The sequence below is a fragment of the Aquila chrysaetos genome, chromosome 10, assembly GCF_900496995.4.
Source record: "Aquila chrysaetos chrysaetos chromosome 10, bAquChr1.4, whole genome shotgun sequence".
In the NCBI taxonomy this organism is placed as follows: Eukaryota; Metazoa; Chordata; class Aves; order Accipitriformes; family Accipitridae; genus Aquila; species Aquila chrysaetos.
The window spans coordinates 39,793,005-39,814,808 of NC_044013.1; the positions used below are offsets into that span (position 1 = coordinate 39,793,005).

Here is a 21,804-nt window from a genome sequence, read left to right on the forward strand (position 1 = left end):
CCTCGCCAACTTGTAATTATGTCCCTATTATCTCTAAAATCAAGACTGATCTTATTAAGTAAGGAGATTTCCCTCCCACTCCCTTGGGCATGCTAACCTGATTAACACAAGGTCATTCTCAAATTCTTTAAGTTGCTTGAACTACTTGTTTTTTGCCATATCCTAACAAATATGTTGCTTTCCATCCTGTGCAAGTAGGTTTCCTGTTATGTCACACTTCTAAGTTCTGTATACTTTGCTGGGTATGTTGGCCTCATATCTTGAAGATCAATGTAGTACGCTGCAATCTCCAGCTTTATGAGTGGTCCTTCAGATTAGCCTTCACATGGATCATGAATCCTGGAGCAGAAGTGCTCTGCTTTGTCCTGGCTGCATTCCAAGACAGTTTTATTCTCCATGTTATTTTTCTTTATTTCCTTACTAACAACAGCAAAGCAACTAGGTATATTCATCAGTCTTGCAGAGTTCAGAGAGTTACTTAGCTACCAGGGCCTCCTGGCAGACATCTCAGTACAATTTCAAGACATTGGATTTCAATTGTTTCAGATCTCTGCGCTTAATCTTCTTTTGTTTTGTTTTGTTCTTTTAGAGAATTGTGGAGAAACTCCTGCCTCGGGCCATTTGGTCTATACTTTCTGTGCTGCTTCATGTATTGTATATTAAGCAGCATGGAAATCATTCTTAAGCGCAATACTGTGTCCAGTTCTCCAGCATACAACTTAAATACAGACTCCAGTAGGTCTGCGCAAAAGGTCACACTTCAAAGTATGGAATTCCTGTCCAAGGGAAGAAAGCAACACTGTGCATGTTCTTTGATATTTATCGGGTAGTTGAATACTTCTCTCTTCGGGAAGCTTTCCAATAAATTCAGCTTAGAAAGTGTCAACAAAACTATTGTCTGCCACTGAGCTGTAAATCTTCTTGACATCCAAGTCATACTCAGTAAGCTTTTTCAGTATGTAGTAGTACATTTTAATGTGTTGGGCAATCAGCTGGAAGCAAATTATTAAGAAAAAATTAAGACTGGTTTTGCCTTTTGTATTGCTAACTGTTGCCTTAAACTGTAGGCGTCTGTGTGAACATGAAATGTCCTAGGCTAAAGCACTGGCAATTTACCTGTCTCTGCATGACTTTAGTAATTATTGATCAGCAGATGCAATATGAACAATTCTGTGCTGTTTTAGAAATGATGTGGGTGTTGGATGCATTTACAGTAATTATGTATTTACAGCTGAAATCAGAACTGAAAGAAAAAAGATACAGGACCCTGTTCACAAAATGTCATGCCCTCCTCTTGTGTTTGAAAAATAAAGCAAATATTCTTCTTCTAATCCATGTGCACCAGGCATGTATGCAGTTATTGCCTTTGTATAATGTATGCATTGCATATTTCCAACAGCCCAGTGGAGTGTGTTTGCTATTTTTTGTTTGTGATTTCAGTTCAAAGTAACAGGTCTTTTTGGAAACGGCAGGAGAGAATTTTTCAGGAATCCACATAGCCTTTTGTGACTCCTTATACTCTGAAAGACTTTGCACTACTGCAGCTTGCCCCTACCTGATGTAGGTAGGGATATGGGTTACACCAGGGTCTGCAAAGCCGTGCCATTTATGGGAGAAGTGGTTTCTAATAAGCATTAAGATATAATTCATTCTTTCCTAATCCTCACAGGGAATGAACAATTCATTTCAGGAATTCCTTATAATGATATTCTATTCTAAACTATGGTGCAATAATATTAAATACATTGCTGCATAGTATAAAGGGGAGTTTTGAAATAAAATTGTCTTCTCTAGATGTCAATTTTTGTGTTGACTAGTTGTCTGAGCTCCTAATCTCTACTTCCAGTCTTACATATATCCATGATTTGTGGGCAAAATTGCGCATGGCCTAATTCTGCAAGGTCCTGAGATAGCTCAGCTATTTATGTTGTTTTGGAGAAATCAGCATGTTCATCACTGGTTTTATTTGCTGTTTTTATTGTATGAGAAACTTTTGTACAGAAAGATGAGAATGGTTAGCTGTTACATTTTTACATGTATCTGGGCATCGCAGCTGAATGCTAGTCGTTTCCAGCTGCGTGACATGCTTTGTTCTACAGGAAATTGCAAGTCAGCTTCTTGGTGCTCTCCTCTATTGGTAAATTTTAGACAAATTTAGAGTACGAAGGTGGTATCTCCTGAGATTAAAGATCTCATTTATAAAGACTTGTGCCCTTGTTGTTCCAGTGCCAAATTTGGGAGGAGGAGGGGCTTGTGCATGGGGGCAATGTGAGACTCTCGCCGCTTGTAATCAAATTGTTGCTCATTTTACAGTTTTGCCATATAGTGTGTGTTTTATACCAGAGATTTTTCAGCTATTGAGCCTGTTGGACTCTGACATTTGTCATTATATTAAAAGCTTATTTAAAGACAGGAAATAAAACATTTTTTCTTAAGAGTGAAATTCAGACAGACAAATCCAGCTGTTGCATGTAAAAATAGCTACAGGTGTCCTCAACAGGAGAAAGGTTTTCACACGTTGTTATAGCAACGGAAATTCAGTAGAACTTTAAGATTAGATATTGTCTGTTTTTTCAAAATTTCTATTCACAAAAGCATCCCAATTAATTTGCTTTTTTTAAAGAAGCACTCACAGATTTAATAGGAAGAAATTATGCAGTATATCATTAATTCCAACTTACAGGTTATATCTACTGCTTTTGCATAATATAAAACACAATATAACTTTTTTTAATAAGTGGTCTAGTGTCAGCTTGAAATATGCTTCATGTTACCTGTACAGCATTTTGTATATCTCTTGACATGGGATGTCTGTTATGTTATACTGTCACTAATTGTTAACACACACACATGAAATTGTATAATCACATTTTTCATGGAAACAGTAGTGTTGTGGCTGAAAGTATGGAAATATGATGAGGAATTTATGCAGATATTTTGTTTTTCAGGACTAGTGTTCTGACTTGAAAACATAAATATTTCTCCTATGATTAATGGATGTTTTTAGCAAATGTCAAATCAGCTCATTCTTTGTTTTACAGCTGCTTTTGCATTGATTGCAATTTGTATGCTGGGTATGGCCCCATGGTTTCTTTCCCTAAGTTTAGGGGATTGACATATGGGGCAGCAAGACTAATATTTCATTAGAAAAGCTTATCATTCTGAGTGCTTCTTATTTTTAGCATAATTTTGATATGTTTTAGGCCTCTGTGTTTGAAAGCTGCTCTGTCTTCCTTTTTTGCTCCACATTTCTTTGTGTTTTGTTATCTGTCCTAATTTCATAATAATGTAAACAATATTTAAATAGAAATCTACCTCCCAAACTGAGGAACTAACTTGAGTGGCAAATTATTATTCTTTTCATGCAATTAATGCTTAACTTCTCTTGCCCTTCCTTTCTTCTCCCTTTGACTGACAATTTAAATATTTAAATTGTAGGTTCTCTGGGTCAGGGAGCATTTTCTGCTGTGCTCAGTAGCCATCACTTGAAATTCCACTTGAATACAAGAAATGACAGTCCAGATACTGAGACTTTTAATACGTAGCAGTACATTTCTGTACGTTCATGGGGGACTACAGTTAGAAGCATTGGCATTGAGAGTTGTGTGTTAAGCAAGCCCTTCTTTTCCAGTCACCACCACACTGCTGTTATCGCCATCCATTATTTCTGCTTTGCTTTGCTGCTCCTTTATCCTGTTCAGCCTTTGTATCGTGCCTCCAAGCTGTTTTACTTTGTATGCTCGCTCACTAGCATGGAGGTGACAGGAATACTGTCCTCGGAAGTGCTGAGTGACAAAGAAGACATGATTAGGATTCTAGTCACTGTCACTTGGGAAACTAATACATGGAGTTGCAGAAGGAACAATGCATGAACAGAAGAGTTGCATGGGAGCAGATGCAGAAATAGAGAGCAGCATGCAAGGAGAGTGCGGAGGTAGCATAAGAACCACGAAGTGTTCTGTTTTGTTCATATACAGTGTAATTTCTTTGTGATGACCTTGTTTATGAAGCTACCTCAGGAATTTGTAAAAATGGTAACAAAAAAAAGATGACAAATTCATATGGAGAATTCCAGTTAAATATCCAAGCGCTGTGCCACCATAACTGAGGCAAGGAATGGAGAAATGGAGAGGTATCTAAATGTTCATTAGATGTTCTGTTTGCAAGAGTGGTCAAAACCTGTGGATAGCAAAGTGTAATATTATCTTCCAGAACTTTCAAAGGAACCTTGATTTGCCTGAAAGCAATTTTGCTGATAAAAATGTGGTTCTAAAATAATTCAGAGATAAATCTAAGGTATCCATTGATTGGAGTAAAGGTAATTTCTTATATGCAGCTAAGTTTGCAAATTCATTCTCACTTAGACTGATTAAATAAATCCAATCTTTAAATTTCTGGGAAGTATAAGGAGCCTTATTTTTTTAATTCTAAGTTGTAATTTGAAATATCCCTGCTATTGTGTCCAAACATAGAATGAACAAATATCTAATACCTGGAAAACTAATGTAAGCAGTATGAGACATAAGGAGACTATTAAGCATATTTTAGTGCCGCATCAGTGTAACTTACATTGCAGAAGTAAGTTTGTGTATTTTTACTGGGTTTTTTTCACTGGACTTCAGGTTTGTTTCCATATGAAACTTGGTCTTGGAAATTTTTATGACTAATAAAAGTAATGTTATTCCTTAGGTCATAACTTAAAAGAACTTAGGTCAGCCTTGTACACTGTAGGAACATATTAAGTCGAATCATCTGAGCAAAAATAGATCACCAGAGAGCAGTAGATGAACCTGTTACAAGGAAATTTGCTGCTCTTTCCAGTCTGGACAGGATGGTAACCGTATCAGCTGATGGGGAATGTTATATAGCTGTGAGAGGAGACATCTGAGGACCTGAGACAGTAGCTGCAAAGGAAGTAATATCAGCAACTGATTTGAGAATGACATCTGTGTGATTGGATATATCCTTGTTTGAATAAACTTTTTTATTTATAGAAAGAGTATGTTGCATCAGCTCTCTCTGCTAAAATCCAAACACCTATGAACTTCTGAAATCAGCTACTACTTGGATGATAAGCAACAATTTATGTCAAATAAAATCCACATGGTCCTGGTTTTGCTTAAGTGTCTGTAGTTCTGACAATTTTGTAATGCTGTAACTGTGTGATGTTTACTTTTATGTAGAAAAGGAAATTGAAAATGAAACATGATAATTCAGGGTCATGGTAATGCCACATTGTCCTTCTGGATTCTGAGAGCTACTACTCTATTATATCTGGGTACCTCAATGAATCGGGAAAATGCAACTTTTTCCAGGAACAGAAATTGCTTCTAGTTTTTCCATGTTAGATATCTCTGTGTTTGTGGTTATCTATTATCAGTATCGTAAAGTAATCCTAGATGAATTAGAAAAGTTTTCCATATGGTCTTCAAATACAGAGAAGAACTGGCTTTGCAGTCAGGCTCTTTTAAGGTAATTCTTTGTAATAGCTTTTTATCACTGCAGTTTGACTTCCTTTCTGTGTCATGAGGACATAAAGATGAAAGTAAACAATTTTTGTAATTGAAAACAGTAAAAACTTTAACTTCTTGCTTTGCATCCTTGTGTAATTACCTTTTTAAGACTTTAGCTTAAAATAACTGAATTAATCTTTTGAATACATATGAGTGGTTAAAAATAACAGCTAGTTTTCAAATTACTGTTGACCATACAGTTAAATAAATAAATAAGTCCTAGGGCTGTTAACTATTAGAAAACAAAAAATTAATGAAAATGGGGAGCATAAAGGAAGGGGATATTATACATACTCTGTGTTTTATATTACTTGACTACTTAGCCTTATAAATAGCATACAGAACTCATGTTATGCATAGCTGCATATAGAATAGAGCAAAAATATGCAAAAGGATTGCCTGAAAAGACCCAAGCTAAGTACTGAGGTATAATAGTTAAGCACGAAAATAGCTTTCCAGGAGACCTCTTCTGTTCTCTGCTATCCAAAATGTTGTTTCTCCAGAATTTTTACTATCTTCTACCTTGCATATCAAGTCTTTCATGAACAGCATGGATTTTCCTTTTTAGATCTAGTTCACATGAGGATAGTCCATCAGAGACATCCTCCCTGGCATGTAATTAAAACAGTGTCCTATCTGAAAAAGGATCCTACCATATCTGAAGAATGGACCTGGTTGTATGAAATAATTCTGTAACTTGGGAAGGATTTTGCCAGATTCATTTCAGGAATACACAGTCATATTCTCAGTCAATGACCTTTTTCTGTTGGTTTTCTCATTCCCTGCTTGTATTAGCAGATAATAGTCCAGTTTACAAATACTGGTAAATATTCCCATGAAAACAGTTAATAAGTTAGCATTAAAATCCACTTATAATTAAATATTAGATGTAGTTTCAGTTAATGCTGTCATGTTATGTTCATTCAGTGGGGCCTTGCCCAGTGCTTAGTAAACAAATCTAAACAAATGGATGTGAAAGCTTTCAGAGTGAAACTCTTCTGGATTGCCTGCCAGGCTTTCCATTATTCATAATCAAGATTTTTTTTTTTTTTTTTTTAATAAGTTGACCTGTTTAATGATAAAAATGCCTGTGAGTATAATTAAATTGAATTCTGTGCTTAAAGTGACCCTCTGATTCATGGGCATTTGCAGTAGAAAGAACAAAAATAAAATTAAAGCCTTATTGAAAGGTACAGTAATTAAGTCTCTCAGTTCTGATTATTACCAGCTGGGATGAGAACAGTGGATAAGCAAATAGTATTCCTCAAGCAAGAGGCTGCCAGTATAATGTACCTAAAGATCTGTCTACATGGGAGATGCTTCCCTAGGAAAAAGATATTTTTTTTTTTTTTTAATTTTTATTTCTCCCTGCCCTCCCCCCAGCCCCAGTAGGGCAGAGAAGGCTTAGAAGAACTGAAATCACTACAGAATCATTTTTTACAAACAGATGTAAAAGAGCTAGTTCTTCACAGTCTTGCATCTTTTTACAGCCATAAATGAGCAACCCTGACTGAGGAACAACCATAAAATGTTATTGCCAGTGTAGATGCCTGGTAGATTTTGCTTTGATAGAGAGTTGACCTCTCTTTCCTTAGGTGTTAAATGGAAATGTGAGATGGAGCAGGCTCTGGACCTGAGAAAAAGATGCCTCTTTCACAGGCAGTCAATATATTATTTGGTGCCTATTTTGAATGATTAAGTAACTAATCTGATTCTAAAAGCATGCCTTTCTATTGCTTTGGACTAAGGGCCTGATTACTATTCTTAATTAGTTACCTCAATTCCCATTGATTTCCGAGAGAGTTAGGACACACTGATATCTTTGTGATCAAGCTCTAAATTCTGTAGCCAAAAGACGCTCTTTATGTAGGACAGGCACTGGAGGGGGTACACAACATTGCACAATGTTACTGCAGGTTACGTTATGAGGTTAATTAATAAGGGCTATGCTCTGGAGATACTGTGTCTCTTGAATTACCCTCCTTCCTTTTAAGGAAAAGAGCTAAGGGAAATTTCACATATTTTTAAATAGAATAGAAAAATCATAGAAAATAGGGCTGAAAAGCAGCTCAGGAGGTCGTTTAGTCCATCTTTCTACCTCAAGGTAGAACTAACTAAATCTAAACCATATCCTGAGAGGTACTTTTCTGACCTCGTCTCTAAATTTCTGGCAGTGGAGATCCCGCAACCTCCTTATGCAGGCTATTCCAGTTCTTGGTAATTTTAGTTACAGTGGAAAGTTTTTTCTTACTGCCTAATCTGAATCTCTCATATTAATTTTTTCAACAATGTTTGTCCCTTCCTCATGAAGACGTTACGTTGTTTTCTGTGTTAATCTGCCGTATTGTTTCATATGTGAATTACCGTGTTTCCTTATGCATCATCATTTATTCATGGGTAACATTTTCTAAACTTTTGATCATTCTCATTGCTCTCTGATTGCTTCCCTCTAACATTTGTATTTTTAAAACTAAGATCTTTACTGCAGCTGAAGTAGTTTGGCTATTATCTGGTTGGAAGGGAAAAAAATCAGAAAACAGACATTATCCTTGAATCCAGTAGGCATTGCAGGATGTATGCACGTATGTACAGAATGGCTGCAGCTTGTGTATTCTTCTGGTGTGTAACCACTGCCCGTGCAAGACATCTCATCTTCAGCACGTGTAGGATAATATGTGACCCTTGCGTGTTCGCAGGGCTGTAATTCACTGGAGGGGCTCTGCTGACGTCATTGCCTTAGGAGTGGTACCAAGGGCCCAGAAGTGAACTGGGGCGTGCATTCACTCTTTAGCCATCTGTTGTTTTTTATTGCAGCCTCCAAATTCTTCATACTTTGATCTTACATATTTCTCTTAAAATCTGAATGTCTTCCCCCCCCCCGAAAGGGAAGTTAAATTGTATCCAGTAAAAATACAGGAATGGCTGAAAGAATATGCCTTGTGAAGGAGTAATCTTGATGTGAAAATTGTGGTGCATGTTTGAATTTTTTTCTGCCAGTTTCTATCTGTCCTTTTAGTAAAATCTTTTCAACAAGCATTGTTGGGCGTGCTCCTTGCTATCTCTATCCTGGATCTCTTACGCACAGAACTTGCTTGTGGAGTATTGGGGGTTTTGTGCCAAATAAGCAAATGGATGATCCTTCTAAATCTCTTCTGCGTTTGCCAAGCTGAGAATCCTGGTATCTTCTGGTGAGTGGCTTAGGCTTCACCTAGGTCTTTAGCAAATGAAGTTTCTTATAGAAGAGTTACTAATATTTGAATTTACTGGCCATAATGGGAAAAAATCATAAGTATGCATTACCTATTCCACTGTATGATGATGCACTATATCAAGTTGAGTCTAGCAGAACTTTTAAATGAATTACACTATCCATTTTTTAAATTTTGTGTAGTTTTGTATTGAATTATATCAACTGCTGAGTGTTGCTGTGATATGTTTACTGTTCCCTTTAAAAGAGGGGTAAAAATCAGGTTATCAGAAATGGAGTGTAGTCATATTTAAAATTTATGTGACAATGATAGAATGGACTTATGTATGTTTTATTTGTTTAAAAGCAAGGTAAAATCCTAACTTAGAGTTTACATATTATGCATGAACATCCTTGAAATATTGTGCTAATGGTATAAAGGAGAGGGCAGAAGACTGGCTTTAAGAACATATTCTGAAGTTAAATTATGAATTTTGCCTGAGACTGAGCACTGTGTCTGTCTGAAGGCTGATGTAACTTCCACTGGAAGACTCAATCCCAAACAGGCAGTGCAATGGACTTAGTTTAACAATATTTTTCTGTCTCAAATTTATGTAAATCTAGGTGTCTTCCTGAGTACTCCCACTTACTAAGGGTTTCATCAAGAAACAACATAATATTAAATACATGTAGTGAAAAATCTGTTTCCTTTTTTTTTCTTTTTTCTTTTTGTCTTTTTTTTTTTTTTAATTGGTTGCTGCTTTAGATTCTTTAAAATACGATACTTCAACAGGCATTTTATTTCCAGCAGTGAAACTCTGAAGGAAATATATAGAGACTGGTTATTGGAACATCCTGTAGTTCAGCCTGGACTATTTTTTTCCTCTAATTTCCTCTATTTCCTGACCATTTCACATTTCTTGTCTTTTTCTGCACCTTCACGTCACAACAGTCTCTTTTGGAGGAAATAGTTTGTCCTGGAAGGATGTCCAAAGAAAATGTTGGGAGGTCTTCTCTGTTAATCATCAGCTCATCAGACTTGGGCAACACAAAGCAGAGGTGTTGACTGGAGGAGTCAGTTTGCATTGCAGGTGCCTGGGCTATGGGGTGGGATGTGGCAGAGTGAAAAGATCAATGGAGAGGATAGAGAGGAGCAAATGTCTGATTATTTCTACCATCTTCCTCCCTTATTGAAGGCTCTGGTGGATATAGGATGCAGAAGTATTGGCAGTCCTGATTTAATGTTACTCACTGTTTCTTTCTCTTATCAGTCTTTCTCACTATTTTCCTTTAATAAATTCCAGAGTAGCTGCAATGAAAGAGAAATACTTTCTAACTTGGAAGTAAAATATATCAGCATGTCAATCTCCCTTATGAATGAAATGCCTAAGACATTCACATTGTAAGAAAGATGTCTTTAATTATTGTAGTAGCAAGTATGCAAATTAATCTCAATCATTCTATTAATTTTTTTTCTGTCTTTCTTTTTTGGTAAGGTTTTGCAGATAATCTAAACCTGAAGAGTTACTCAGACATGTCTTATTGTACATTATTGTTCTCTTCCTTGCAAACCTTTCGTAACTGCTACTGAACGTCAGAGAAAAGCTTTGATGACTGAGGTGCTAAAATCAGGAAGATTTACTATTGTTTTCAATTGGGATCACATTAAACTCAACACATGCACTAAAAAGGGCCCATACACTCCTCCTTTTCCAGCCTAAATGAAGTTTGCTATCAAAACAGACGTTTTCTTTCTAACAAGAGTAGATCTGTATTTAAGAAATGGCTATAAATGCTAATTTTTTTTTGCAGTTTGTCCATTTTCCTCCTTGCTAGATAGATTAGGGCAATACATTTTGCAGGAGGAAGAATACTGAAGGAATACTCCTTTGGTCCTTGAAGTCATTCCTGCGGGAGAGGGAGCATAGCAGAGATATAAAGTCCTCCATCAAATGTAGAAACCCTTTTCCCCCATGTCCAGGACTATGATTGTTTCCTGTGATGCTGCCTACTGAAGATTAATGACATTTTCATAGTTTTATATTTAAAAGAAAGGGAAGATGAGAGAAATGAGACATTAAATAAATGAAAACAAAAAAACGTAGCCCCCTGGATCAGAGATCTTAAGAAAATATGTAATTTACCCTTCTGTGTTGTCTAAATTAAGCGGCACTTTTTCCTAAAATAATGGTGACTCATTGCTAAAAGGCAGAAGAGACACATGAAGAATTGTGCAATACTGCATTATTCTTGACAAGCTATGCTAAATATCAAGAATTAATATATAGCTATAAATAGGGGACCGAAGTGGTTTTCCTTATTGGATTTTTGAGACCTCCTGCCATGGGCTGTCCTTGTCAGTAAGAGAGCATGGTCTGTCTTGGCTTTGAACGGCAGAGTGAGGTAGATTTGCATTCTTGTGTGCATTGTTTTCCCTTTCTTTGTTTTGTGGTTACTTGAGCTTATGTCTCTATTTTATCGTCATAAGCATTTTGTTTTACTGCCATCTAGCCCATATGAGAGTGTATCAGTGCTAAAGCTCAAACCTTGCTATACTTTATTTGGGAATGAATTGATTTTCTCGCCGTCTTTGGTACTAATAAAAATCTATAAATCAAATGCATGATTTCAGCAAAAACGTGGCATGGCTGGTGATTATATAACCAGCCCTGATCAAAAAGAACATGCTGAATATTAGAAAACACAGAGTTTTGATAAAAGGGTGAGATTTTTGTCACTAGTCCATTATTGTTTTATAACAAAGCTATAACATATTATACTTGTTTAATTTCCCCGATCCCTGAGGAGATCGTGTTGCTGCCTTTGCATTCCTCCATATTTGATTTTGCTACAGTTTATTAATCTAATTTGAATTAGGTTTTTAATTTGAAACAGAAAAACAAAGCTAATGAATGTATGTCTAACCATTAAAGATAGTGTAGGGCGGAACATGCCTTTTTTCTGCATATATAAAAATCTACAATGTTTTACATTTGTAAAGGTTTTTGGATGGGGTCTTTTTGCTCATACTAAAGGGAGTTTAATTATGCAAGGTGCTTAATTTGCATTTCTGGAAGTTTTGAGCTTCTTCAGCTCATGCCAAATCAAGCCCCTAACTTTTCATTCTCAGTAACTTCAGGAAAGATTTGGACCTAGATTACTCTTTCATACCGCCTGTAGTTTTTCCATCTGCTTTTTACAGTACCTTTTAGAACAAAATTCAGAATAATATTTGTGACTGCATGGGTGAAGTAGGATTCTTCCTATATTCTCTGTATATTACGGGACCAACTGCTAATTGTCTGTCCCACCTGTGGCACTAATGTTCCTGGTTTGTGACCACAGCTCTCATCCTACTAACCTGAGACAAAGAAATGAGAAAGTCATGAAGCACTGTGGAACCCAGGAACTGAAACAGGAGAGAGACAGATGAGGAGTTCACTAAAGTAAATACAATAATATTTTATTAGGTAGTCATAATTTTGTAATATGCTGTCCTTTCCCAGCACCTTCTGACCAAGGATTAAAACATGGTTTCCAGGTATTAATGAATTAAATTTCACAGTACTCTTCTAAAGTTTTAATGCAGTAAACCTTTTTGACACCTAGATGGATGGATGTGTAGAGATTAAAGAAGTGTCATTTGTCAGATGCAGAACCTGGGAGCAGTGCTCAGTCTCCTATCATGTTACATCTTCCAATTTACTACCGCTGTGTTATTATAACTTAAACCTTGCTTTAACAGTAACTTTTCCTACGTTATCTCCAAGCTCAGCTGGTGTTCCTTATCTTTTTTTTTTCTTGGTGTATTATTTTCAATCTAACCAATTGCAGTTGTGTCTTTTATGTTGACTCCAATCATCATTAAAAAGCTCACTTATGCAGGTGCACTGCCTGTATTTTTATTTGAAAACTATCTGCCCTTGAGGCAATCTTTGTGCTGCCTGACTGTACTTCTGATAGATCCAGTTGCATGCTATTAGCAGTCTTTTACAGCTAAATCCAACAAAAATAATTCACTGCTATTTTTCAGTGTGGATTTAGAATACAGGTTTGGTTGGTGTTTTTGTTTTGGTTTTGTTTGGTTTGGTTTTGGGGGTTGGTTTTTTTTACATTTGGTGCTTTGTTGACTGTTAAAAATTCTTGCACTTTCATGGCTCTTCTCATGGTCTGTCTAAACTCTTTCACGGAATTGTCTGTTCCAACTAAGAGAACATACTTGGATTTCATCTTTACTTGATTGCCTCCTCCTGAATTTGTTCTTTTGTGATTACATAATTACTATTTCAGTTTACTGCTACCGTTAGTCCAGAACTGTGCCTTTCAGAGGCCTCTCTGTTTCTTTAGTTTTTCAAGGCCTTTATCATTGATAGAGTTGGTACTGGTTGTGTGTTTTGCAGGCATAATTGATTGAAATTTTTATTTTCAAAATATTACTTGGCACAGTGTTTTAATGATGTCTTTTCTGGGTTAGCTACATGCTTTTGTGTGACCTTCAATCTTCTATCTGTTTTAGTAATCTTCCTTTTCCCAAGGAGTCTGTGGTGATTGTTCATATTTAAACACACACACACACACACATGTATATACATGTATATGTATTTCAGCTACAGATGTTGAGTATTTTCCTTCAAGTCAGTGTCTCAGTATGATGTAGATTAGGGGATAAGACATCAAGGTAGAGAGATGATTCTAACCATTCTCATTTGTATTGAAAATCCCATCATAGGTGTAGAAAATCAAGATGATATTCACATTATTCTGGTTAAATTTTAGCTTGGATAACTTCAATTCCTGTATAGATTCCCACTGTTCTTTCTAGCATGGTCCATTTTTTTTGCTGTTTGTTCAAAACAGTTGTGTAATGTTTCTATCCATGGTTAGCAATTTGCTGGTTTTCATCCAAGGTAGCTTTTATGTCAGTGCTGATAGAAGTAATCATTTATTTTTAGATTCTAAATAATTTGGGAATGTATAAAGCACTGTAGATATAGAAGATAATAATTTGTCTCAAAGGTTCCTTATTTTTTATTAATGTTTTGATTTCATATTCTCTCTGTCTGCATATCACTTACTCTCTGAATATGTATTACCATTGTAATTGATAGTGTGACTCCTAAGTAACTCTCTTAACTGCTGATTATAACTGTGACACTGCTCCATTTGAAGAAGCTTTGAGCCTACTCATCACCGTGGGTGAGTCAGTCCTCACTAGTGTATTATTTACAATCCTAGTTCATGGAGCTTCAAACAAGTTCTGTTGTGTTTGAGGAAGATGTCTTCTGATCTAAGTTTTTACCAGATCCTGAATTAACTTTCAGACAATGTTGCTTGTTTGCGTTTGTTTATCTTCCACAGAAATAAAACCCTAAGTTTTACACATGTATTACATGATTCCATGTTCTACTGTATGTTTAACTATGCACAGGATGGACTTAGTCCAGGCACTGGACAAAGGCAAGACAATAACACAGATTTTCATCTCCTTTCCGCTTTTATTTTACTCAGGCTTGTGTTGTCTACAGGCTATTCTGTGCTGCCTCCTTTCTTGAGGTATTATGTAACAGATTCTTTCTTATATTTAGAGCTTGTCTGTCTTCTGAAGAGATCACAGGTTTAATAATAAACTTACAGGAAAAGATGACAAACTTTCTTGAGGGGGTAGAGAGAAAGAAGAGGTTGTTGGGTTATTCTTACATGAGCTGCATTAGACTGGGGCGGCGTTATTGCCTCTGAGGTGTGTGAATGGATTGTGTTAATCCAACATGGCTCGAACAAAAGAAGATGGAACAAATAAGATTGTAAGGAAAGGCTGATTCTTTTGCATAAACAAAGCCCCAATTTTTGGTGAACAGGCAGGTAGAATTTGTGTTGTATTGAGAAGTCCATGGTAGAGAAACATATCTTTAATCTTGCAAGATTTACTTTGTAAAGTCATAGCTATAAAAGGTGACAGCTCTTATTTTCAGTTGACCTTATAACAGTCATTGGAATGTGTACACAATTTTGTGTTTAAATGGAGCTGGAAATAATTTTAGGACATGTTTTCCAAGTTTTAAATAATTCACTGTACCTTTCAGGATGGGAGAGAGGCTACAGCACTGCAGACTTGTTTGAAATCCTCAGCTTGTTCAGAATCAATTCATATAGCCTTTGTGCGCAAAAAGAGCTATATATAGATACATACTGCAGGCAAGCCGCATGTTATACAGGCTCAGGACCTGCTTTACCCAAAGCAAAAGCCATATTCTTCATCTTTTGAGCATGGTCACTCCTATGACATACGGCATCTTCAATACAACTGTCTCAGTGAAATCAGAGCGCAGATTTTAAACAAGCCTCTGAACTGAGAGAGGTGGGGAAGCTAAGCCAAAGAAGAGGGAGTGAGGAAGCACAGAGATCCATGTCACTTGAGCCTGCTTGACAGTTTGGATACTAGGGCTCATTCCTACAATCTAACATGTGATGGAGCAGTTTCAGTTGCCTTAATAATCTGACATGGCCCCAAAGTGATATTTCCCCCCCTATTTCTTTAGTATTTGGTAGGAGGAGGTTTGTTTGGTTTTTTTACTTCTCCAGGTTTTAATTTTTTTTTTCTTTTCACTCGTTAGAGATGCTACAATTTGCAGAATTTCCTGCTGTAAATAGATCCATATAGAAAGCGGAAGGTGAACTATAAAAGGAAAACTGTTTGGTTTAAGCTTATGTTGCTACAACTACTCCCCCAGTTCTTCTCTCTGCAGCATTTAAGTGTAAATCTCCTTGTCATTTGTGGGCACGGTTCTCCTTGTGAATTGATTGTGTATAGTGAATTTCATACTGGTGCAGTCCACTGTGATGTCAGTACAAGGTGAGAAAGCAAGACGTTCCCCCAAATTTCTATCCAGACGTAGCTCAACAGAGGCATGTTATCCCATCAGTCAATCAAGACAGCTATTTGAATGCGTCTTTTAAGCCTCAAAGAGCATAAACTCAACTACTGTGTTTAAAATAATTTGTCAAGTATTGTCAAGATAATTTCTGTCCCTGTTGTTTTTTGTGTGTTCGATGTTTCATGATGTGGCCTCTTAAAAAAGAGGCATAGAGGAGAGACAGGACTTGGGATTTCCATGTTCCACCCTTGAATGTGAAGTTGTAAAATGAAGATAATACCTGTGCTTTTTCCAGCTGAAGGGAGGAGGGATTATAGGCAAAGGAGGAGAGAAACACTGAGCTCAACACTATGAGGTGCTTTTAGATCATTAACTGGAAGGTATAGAGCCATGCTAAATAACATGTAAATAAATAAGTTCAGGTTAATTATACTAAATAGCAGTTTGATGTGACCTGTTCAATCAAATAAAAATCTGTGCCTTTTTTTTTTTTTTTTTTTTTTTTAAATAATGTACTGTGTTACTCTTACCTGCCCTTCACGAATGTGATTATTGAAGATGGATAGCAGTAGGTTTTGCTGTTGTCTCTTTAGGAAATCTTTTAAAACAGGATTGGAAGCAGTATATTTTACAGCCTGTGGAAAAACGTCTAAAGGCTGCCATTGTGTCGTTCAGGCAAGAACAACTGAAAGCCCTAATGCATTTTATCTGCTGCTCTGTTCCTCAACACTATAAATAATTCAGATCTGTTGGCTTAACTACTACTGGCAACTGTTATTTATTAAGAATGACTGAAATAACTATGTGGCTCAGTAGAACAGAATGCATTAGGGACTTTAATGAGAAGTAGAATAGTTAAAACATTTTGATTATCCTTTAAAGAAAAAAACTAAAACCCTAAACCTGCCAATGTTCTTTGCAATTCTGCAAAGGACAAGCGACAGTGGGAATTAGGATGTGATCTTTCCAGAATAAGTAAATGTTTATTCCTTTAAAAGAGCACACCCCCTGATACTAGAGCCCCATTTATCCCTCTGGTGTCCTGTTCTGCATGCACTGATGTCAGTAATTTTGAAACTGAGGTTCCAATAAAATGTTTAATTGCCCCACTGTATAATGTTTGAATCTACTTGTAGTTATATGTTTATCTGTAAAATTATTTTTAAAGGTACTGTATAGTCTTTTCATGTTTGCTTTTAATTTGATTATCTTGCATGTCATGCTCAAGAGAAAGTAGGTAAAAGAGCAGCAGTATTTTCTGGTGATCAGTGCAAGTGAACTGCAGTTCTCTTGTTCCATTCCCAGTTTAGGGTTAATTAATAATGCTCAGCCCTTCTTGGTACTATTCATCATTAGAGTTGAAATTGCTTTCCAAAGGGCAATATCATTATCCCTATTTTGCAGACAAAAAATTAAGTCATTGGAAGGCCTAAGATCAGGCAAGGTATTGCTACAGCAGAAACAGAATACGTTACTATGGAGTGCCAGATATTTAGCTGTACATTATAAGATGTATTACTGTGTAACACCAGAATGCTTTTGCAAGTCAACTGATTATAAATGGTGCATTTGGAATAAATTTTGTATCACAAAAGAGTTGACATCCAGGACTCAGATGACTAATTATCTAATCTTACATCTGGCATAAACACCCAAGCCATTTGTATGATGAACTGCGTTTCACAAGAGTGAGAAGGGAGCGAGAGAACATTCTCTGCTGACTCAGTGGTTGTAAATCTTCTGGGGTGTGTTTTGCCTTATATTTGATATTTGTTCAATGGGTTGAAAGAAGTTAAGTGATCAAATGTCACTTGAAAATCCTGGCCTGCAGCTTTTTTTTTTTTTCATTTACACAAAGGCAAATATTACAATACAAGCACAATTATTTGGGGTCTAGCTCTGTGTGGTGTTACTGAAAGCTGTTCATCTGAATGAGCACTGTAGATTCATTGTCTTCACCCTTTTTTAAAGAAGTCATTTTACATTTGTTTGCCTTAATGATGATCTGTAGTAGCGATACAAATTAAGAGAGTGGTATGTGCTGCTGTGCAGCATTTTGTTTCATTTGTTTGAGATTAAGTCATTAACTATAACAGCACAATACATTTTTCTTTTTGACTAGTAATCAGAGGGCTTTGGCATGTTAATCTCATCTGAAATAAAATAGATGCTCTGCACTGGATGATTCTTATTTAACTTTTATTTCCAAACACATCAAATTTGTATGACATATCTCTTCAGGTTAAGGGAAGCATCAATGAAAGTTTATTTTTAACAGAGAGGGAAAAATAGAAGATGAATCAGTGGTAAGTAAATTATATGCCTGAACTCTTAGGGGCAAAGCGTGCCTGCTGTAACAAAGTTTTCTAGATAGTGTGTTATTAATATTTTATAGTAAGGAGAGAAATCATCAAAAACTCCAACTAGAACATAAAATACCTGAAATAAAAAGAATATATGTAAGTATCTTCAGAGCAAGTTTGGACACTCTCATTGATTTTAGACAGCATCTCATTCTGCCTTGACAAAATACAGAATTTATAAATTAAATTTTATGTATAGTGTGTATGGTTTTATGCTGATGTTGGCACACTTTCAGATGTAAAATTAAATTACTTTTTCCAATAAGGCAGCATAGATTGAAGCATGGATCCTTTCTCTGCTAATGGAACTAGTAGAAAGATATTGAATTATGCTGACTTTCAAATTGACTGAGAGCCAGAGAGACAGAAATCAATGACAATTTTAATGTCCTGTAGAGCTTTTAAACAGGCCTCAGTCTAGCAGAGCAACTCACTATGAGATAACTCTTGTTGACATTGGGTTTCCAGTTAAAAAATGTACTTCAGGTAAGCACGCATCTTGCATAGATGTAAGCTTCGTTACCATTCCAGACATGGAGATGCTAAGTAGGCAGTGACTGGTTTTTGGAATGGTAATCATAAGACTCTGGTTACAAGGTATGCATGTCACTCAAATGTTAGGCGTTTCTGTTGGAACAGAGAATGCACCATGTTAATATGCAAGCTAATCCCTGTAAAACAATAACAAAACCCAGAAGGATCTTTTATTTCAGTATAAATTCCTGAAAGTCACATGTATAGGTAATTCCAGTAAATTATCTTTATTTTGATTAATTAATGATAGGGTAAATGCATATTTTTTTTTAACTATGTATTTGCATTTACATAGCTGAATCCTAAAGAGCTAAGCTTTATAATAAATGTCCATCAAATACATGGATTGTTGGGGTTTTTTTTAATTTTATAATAATATTTTTATAATTTTGTAAAATGCATTTTATAGCAGCAATTAAAGTTTTAAAGTTTTATAAAAGACTATCCAATGTCTCAGAATCTTGCTGCTGAGATAGAAAAGGTTCTGATTTAGATAGGGGGAGACTGCTGTATAGATACATCTTCAACATATCACTATTGAAACTGAGGTTCATGGATTCTGGTCCATTTCTGTAATAAAATGATTTCTTTTTGCAGTCCTTCAAAGTCTAGGTTTACCTTTCTTTTAATAACAGATGGATATAATATGGCTGTGAAGGACTTTAGTCCCGGAATATCATTTTTCAATAGCAAACTTTGTATCTTCAATTCTTTGATGTAATGAAGAAAACTATCATACAGTCACTTCTGGGAATTCAATTTCTTGCAGTAATTTGGCTTTCAGCTCCTGGAAGATTCATCTTGGGTTTTTAAGGGTTGTTCGTGTTATAGTAGACAACTTCTGTCATTTTAAAAGCAGCTTTTAATGCAGGTAGCATCAGCTCCACAGAGATTGAAATATAAGTAACCTCAGAACTGCCATATTGTGAGAACGAGTTAGAGAAATCATAGAATTAGGTTTCAAAGATAATATACAGACCATCTCTTCAGCAGAGTAGCTCTGTAGAAGCTGTTTTATGCAGTCTGGATTCTTCACAGTTCACCCCTTCAGTGTCAATTGCATTTTAGTGACAGTCTTTAAATCACAAATGCTTATGAGTGGTTTGTGGTCAGCAACCATTTATTTTTAAAATATACACTAGTCTTCATGACATTGTACCTCATCAAAGAGACAAAGGTGACCTTTTTATTTTGTCTTGCTTATATTTCGTTAGCTTTATATACTGCAATGTGCACCTACCCCTGCAGAGAAAGGAAGTAGTGAGTTGCTACCTGGCAGAAAATGGATTAGAGGTCTCAGTTTAATTCATGTGTTGAAGATGGTATGTTAAAAGTCAAGGGCTTCCCTTAATGACCTGTATTGTCAGATGAAATTCTAGTACCCTCATTCCAAGAAGTTGATTTCAAAAGTCTGGTTTGTAAGGGAAGCAAGGCTATTGTGCTTTCTCACTCTGCCTGTCGGGTTCCTCCCACTGATAAGCTAAACCTTGCAGGCCAATTTCAATGAAATTCAAAAGATGGGTTGAAGTCTGAAAGATAAGTGAATACCTGTCAATTTTCTGAAAACTGGCAGCAGGGTGGGTGAGAACGGCCTCTCCAAGGTGAGGGTAGGGAGGGCTGAGCCCTGATGGATCCATCTGGCAGAGGGCCAGCCCATGCCCAGTTCCTGGCGTCTGTGCAATTTGTCCTGTAGAAGAGATGGTGACGTGGGGGGTTCCAGGGAAAACCAGCTCTGCTGGAGTGGGGAGTCAAGGGGCAGAGCATCCACATCTGCAGGGCACCTGGGCTTGCTCTTCCTGCTGCTGGTGGCTTCACGTCTCTTTCTTGGCTTTTATTTAGCTTCTAGTGAGAAAGATGTTTGCAGCAGTGTGCTAGAAAGCCTGTGTTAGACGTGTTCTGAAACACGTTGGTGCAAGAGAGGTTGAACGTGCGTGAACGTAGCTCAAAAGGGGCCTGATCTTAGATTTGGCATCCATTGACAAATCTACTGCCAGCTGCCTCTGGACCCCAGAGGCCGGGAATTTGAGCTGCACTCGCCTGCAGTGCTCTGACTGGAGAAAAGAAGTAGGATATCCCTTTGCAGCCAGGTATCCGAGGTAGTCAGATAAAAGAATGTATGTTCATGCTCTTGCAATCATGCTTTCGTGAGCAATTTTTTTTCTTCGTTTATTTTTTTCAGCATTGTGCCAGTATTTTAATTTTGCTCTCTGCCCTGATTTTTTTTAATTAGTTTGATATGCCATGCGGCACAGCACTTCCTTTACTTCCTTATGTATAATATCCTATCAAAAACCCCTGACAGATGAGTGCAGCACCTGAGTCCTTTTATGGGATCAGTGCCAATGTGCTCATAATTGAGTTCTGTGGTTTTGCAAATGTTTCCCATCTGATCACCAAACGTGATTTCCTAGAGGTTTCCATTCATACCTATTTCACATATCCTTTACTAGAGAGAGCATTTTGTTGACTCTTACTATCATTAAAAAGTGAGGAAAGAATTTGAATATTTTTTTATCTTGGATTAGATCTTAATTTGTGAACAAGTCAAAGCCAATGTCTTTGACTTGTAGTGGTTAACAAGTGATAGTTAAAAGGTTATTTCTAAAGGCTTTTTAAAATTGTTGTTCTTTTGGTGTTTCTTGAAGTTGGTTATTTTAAAATTGAGACTATAAAGTATTTTTACCTCAGTCATAGCTGTCAAATATGAGCTTCATATAAGGTTTTATTCTATTTTATGAGATAGACTTTCAGTGATTGCAACTAAGCTCAGAACTTGCATTATTCACCATCAGCAAAATCTTCGAGCCTAATAAGAACTTGCAAAGGGAAATTATTGTTCCTACAAAAGCAATTTTATTCTCATTCACTATATTTATCTGTGGGTCTTTAGGACATTTCTGAGACCATAGCCTCTGTAAATGCTTTGACAAGATAATAGCTATTACAAAATAAATACAGTGATAAATACTGAAGGTCTGATTGGTATGTTGAAGTATCTTAATCCAGCTGTTGAAGATGTTATCTAATGACCAGTGCCTCTGTTTTGTTTTTTTTTTTTAATGTCTAGTTAAGATAGACTTAACTGCAGGAAAATATCTATATAAACTTGATCATACGCTCTAGAATACGCCAGTAAGCACAGTGCAAAAGGTGATATTTGGTAAAAAAGAGGTACCACCGCAGTGTCTGTATAGAATATGGGCATGGGAAACACATCAGAAAGAGTGTATTTTTGTAATGGTTGTGTATTATATTTCTGTTGCTTACAACTGTCACCACAAGGACAGAATCATTTTGAATGTGACCAGGCAGCTGTCTCTGTGAAGCCTATAGAT

At 36.4% G+C, this 21,804-nt stretch overlaps 1 protein-coding gene across 2 annotated transcripts in view; it reads left to right on the top strand.

Moving 5' to 3' along the window:
* The window catches only part of PPM1E (protein phosphatase, Mg2+/Mn2+ dependent 1E), a 67,503-nt gene that overhangs the window by 27,684 nt on the left and 18,015 nt on the right, over positions 1-21,804 (top strand). The window contains exon 1 of one of the 2 annotated variants that reach the window (XM_030027535.2): positions 8,579-8,701. The exons of the other annotated variant lie outside the window; for it this stretch is intronic. Coding sequence (XP_029883395.1) covers positions 8,646-8,701 — 56 coding nt within the window. The 5' untranslated portion in view covers positions 8,579-8,645. Of the gene's footprint in view, positions 1-8,578; positions 8,702-21,804 lie in introns of those variants that run through there. 2 annotated transcript variants of the gene reach the window in all.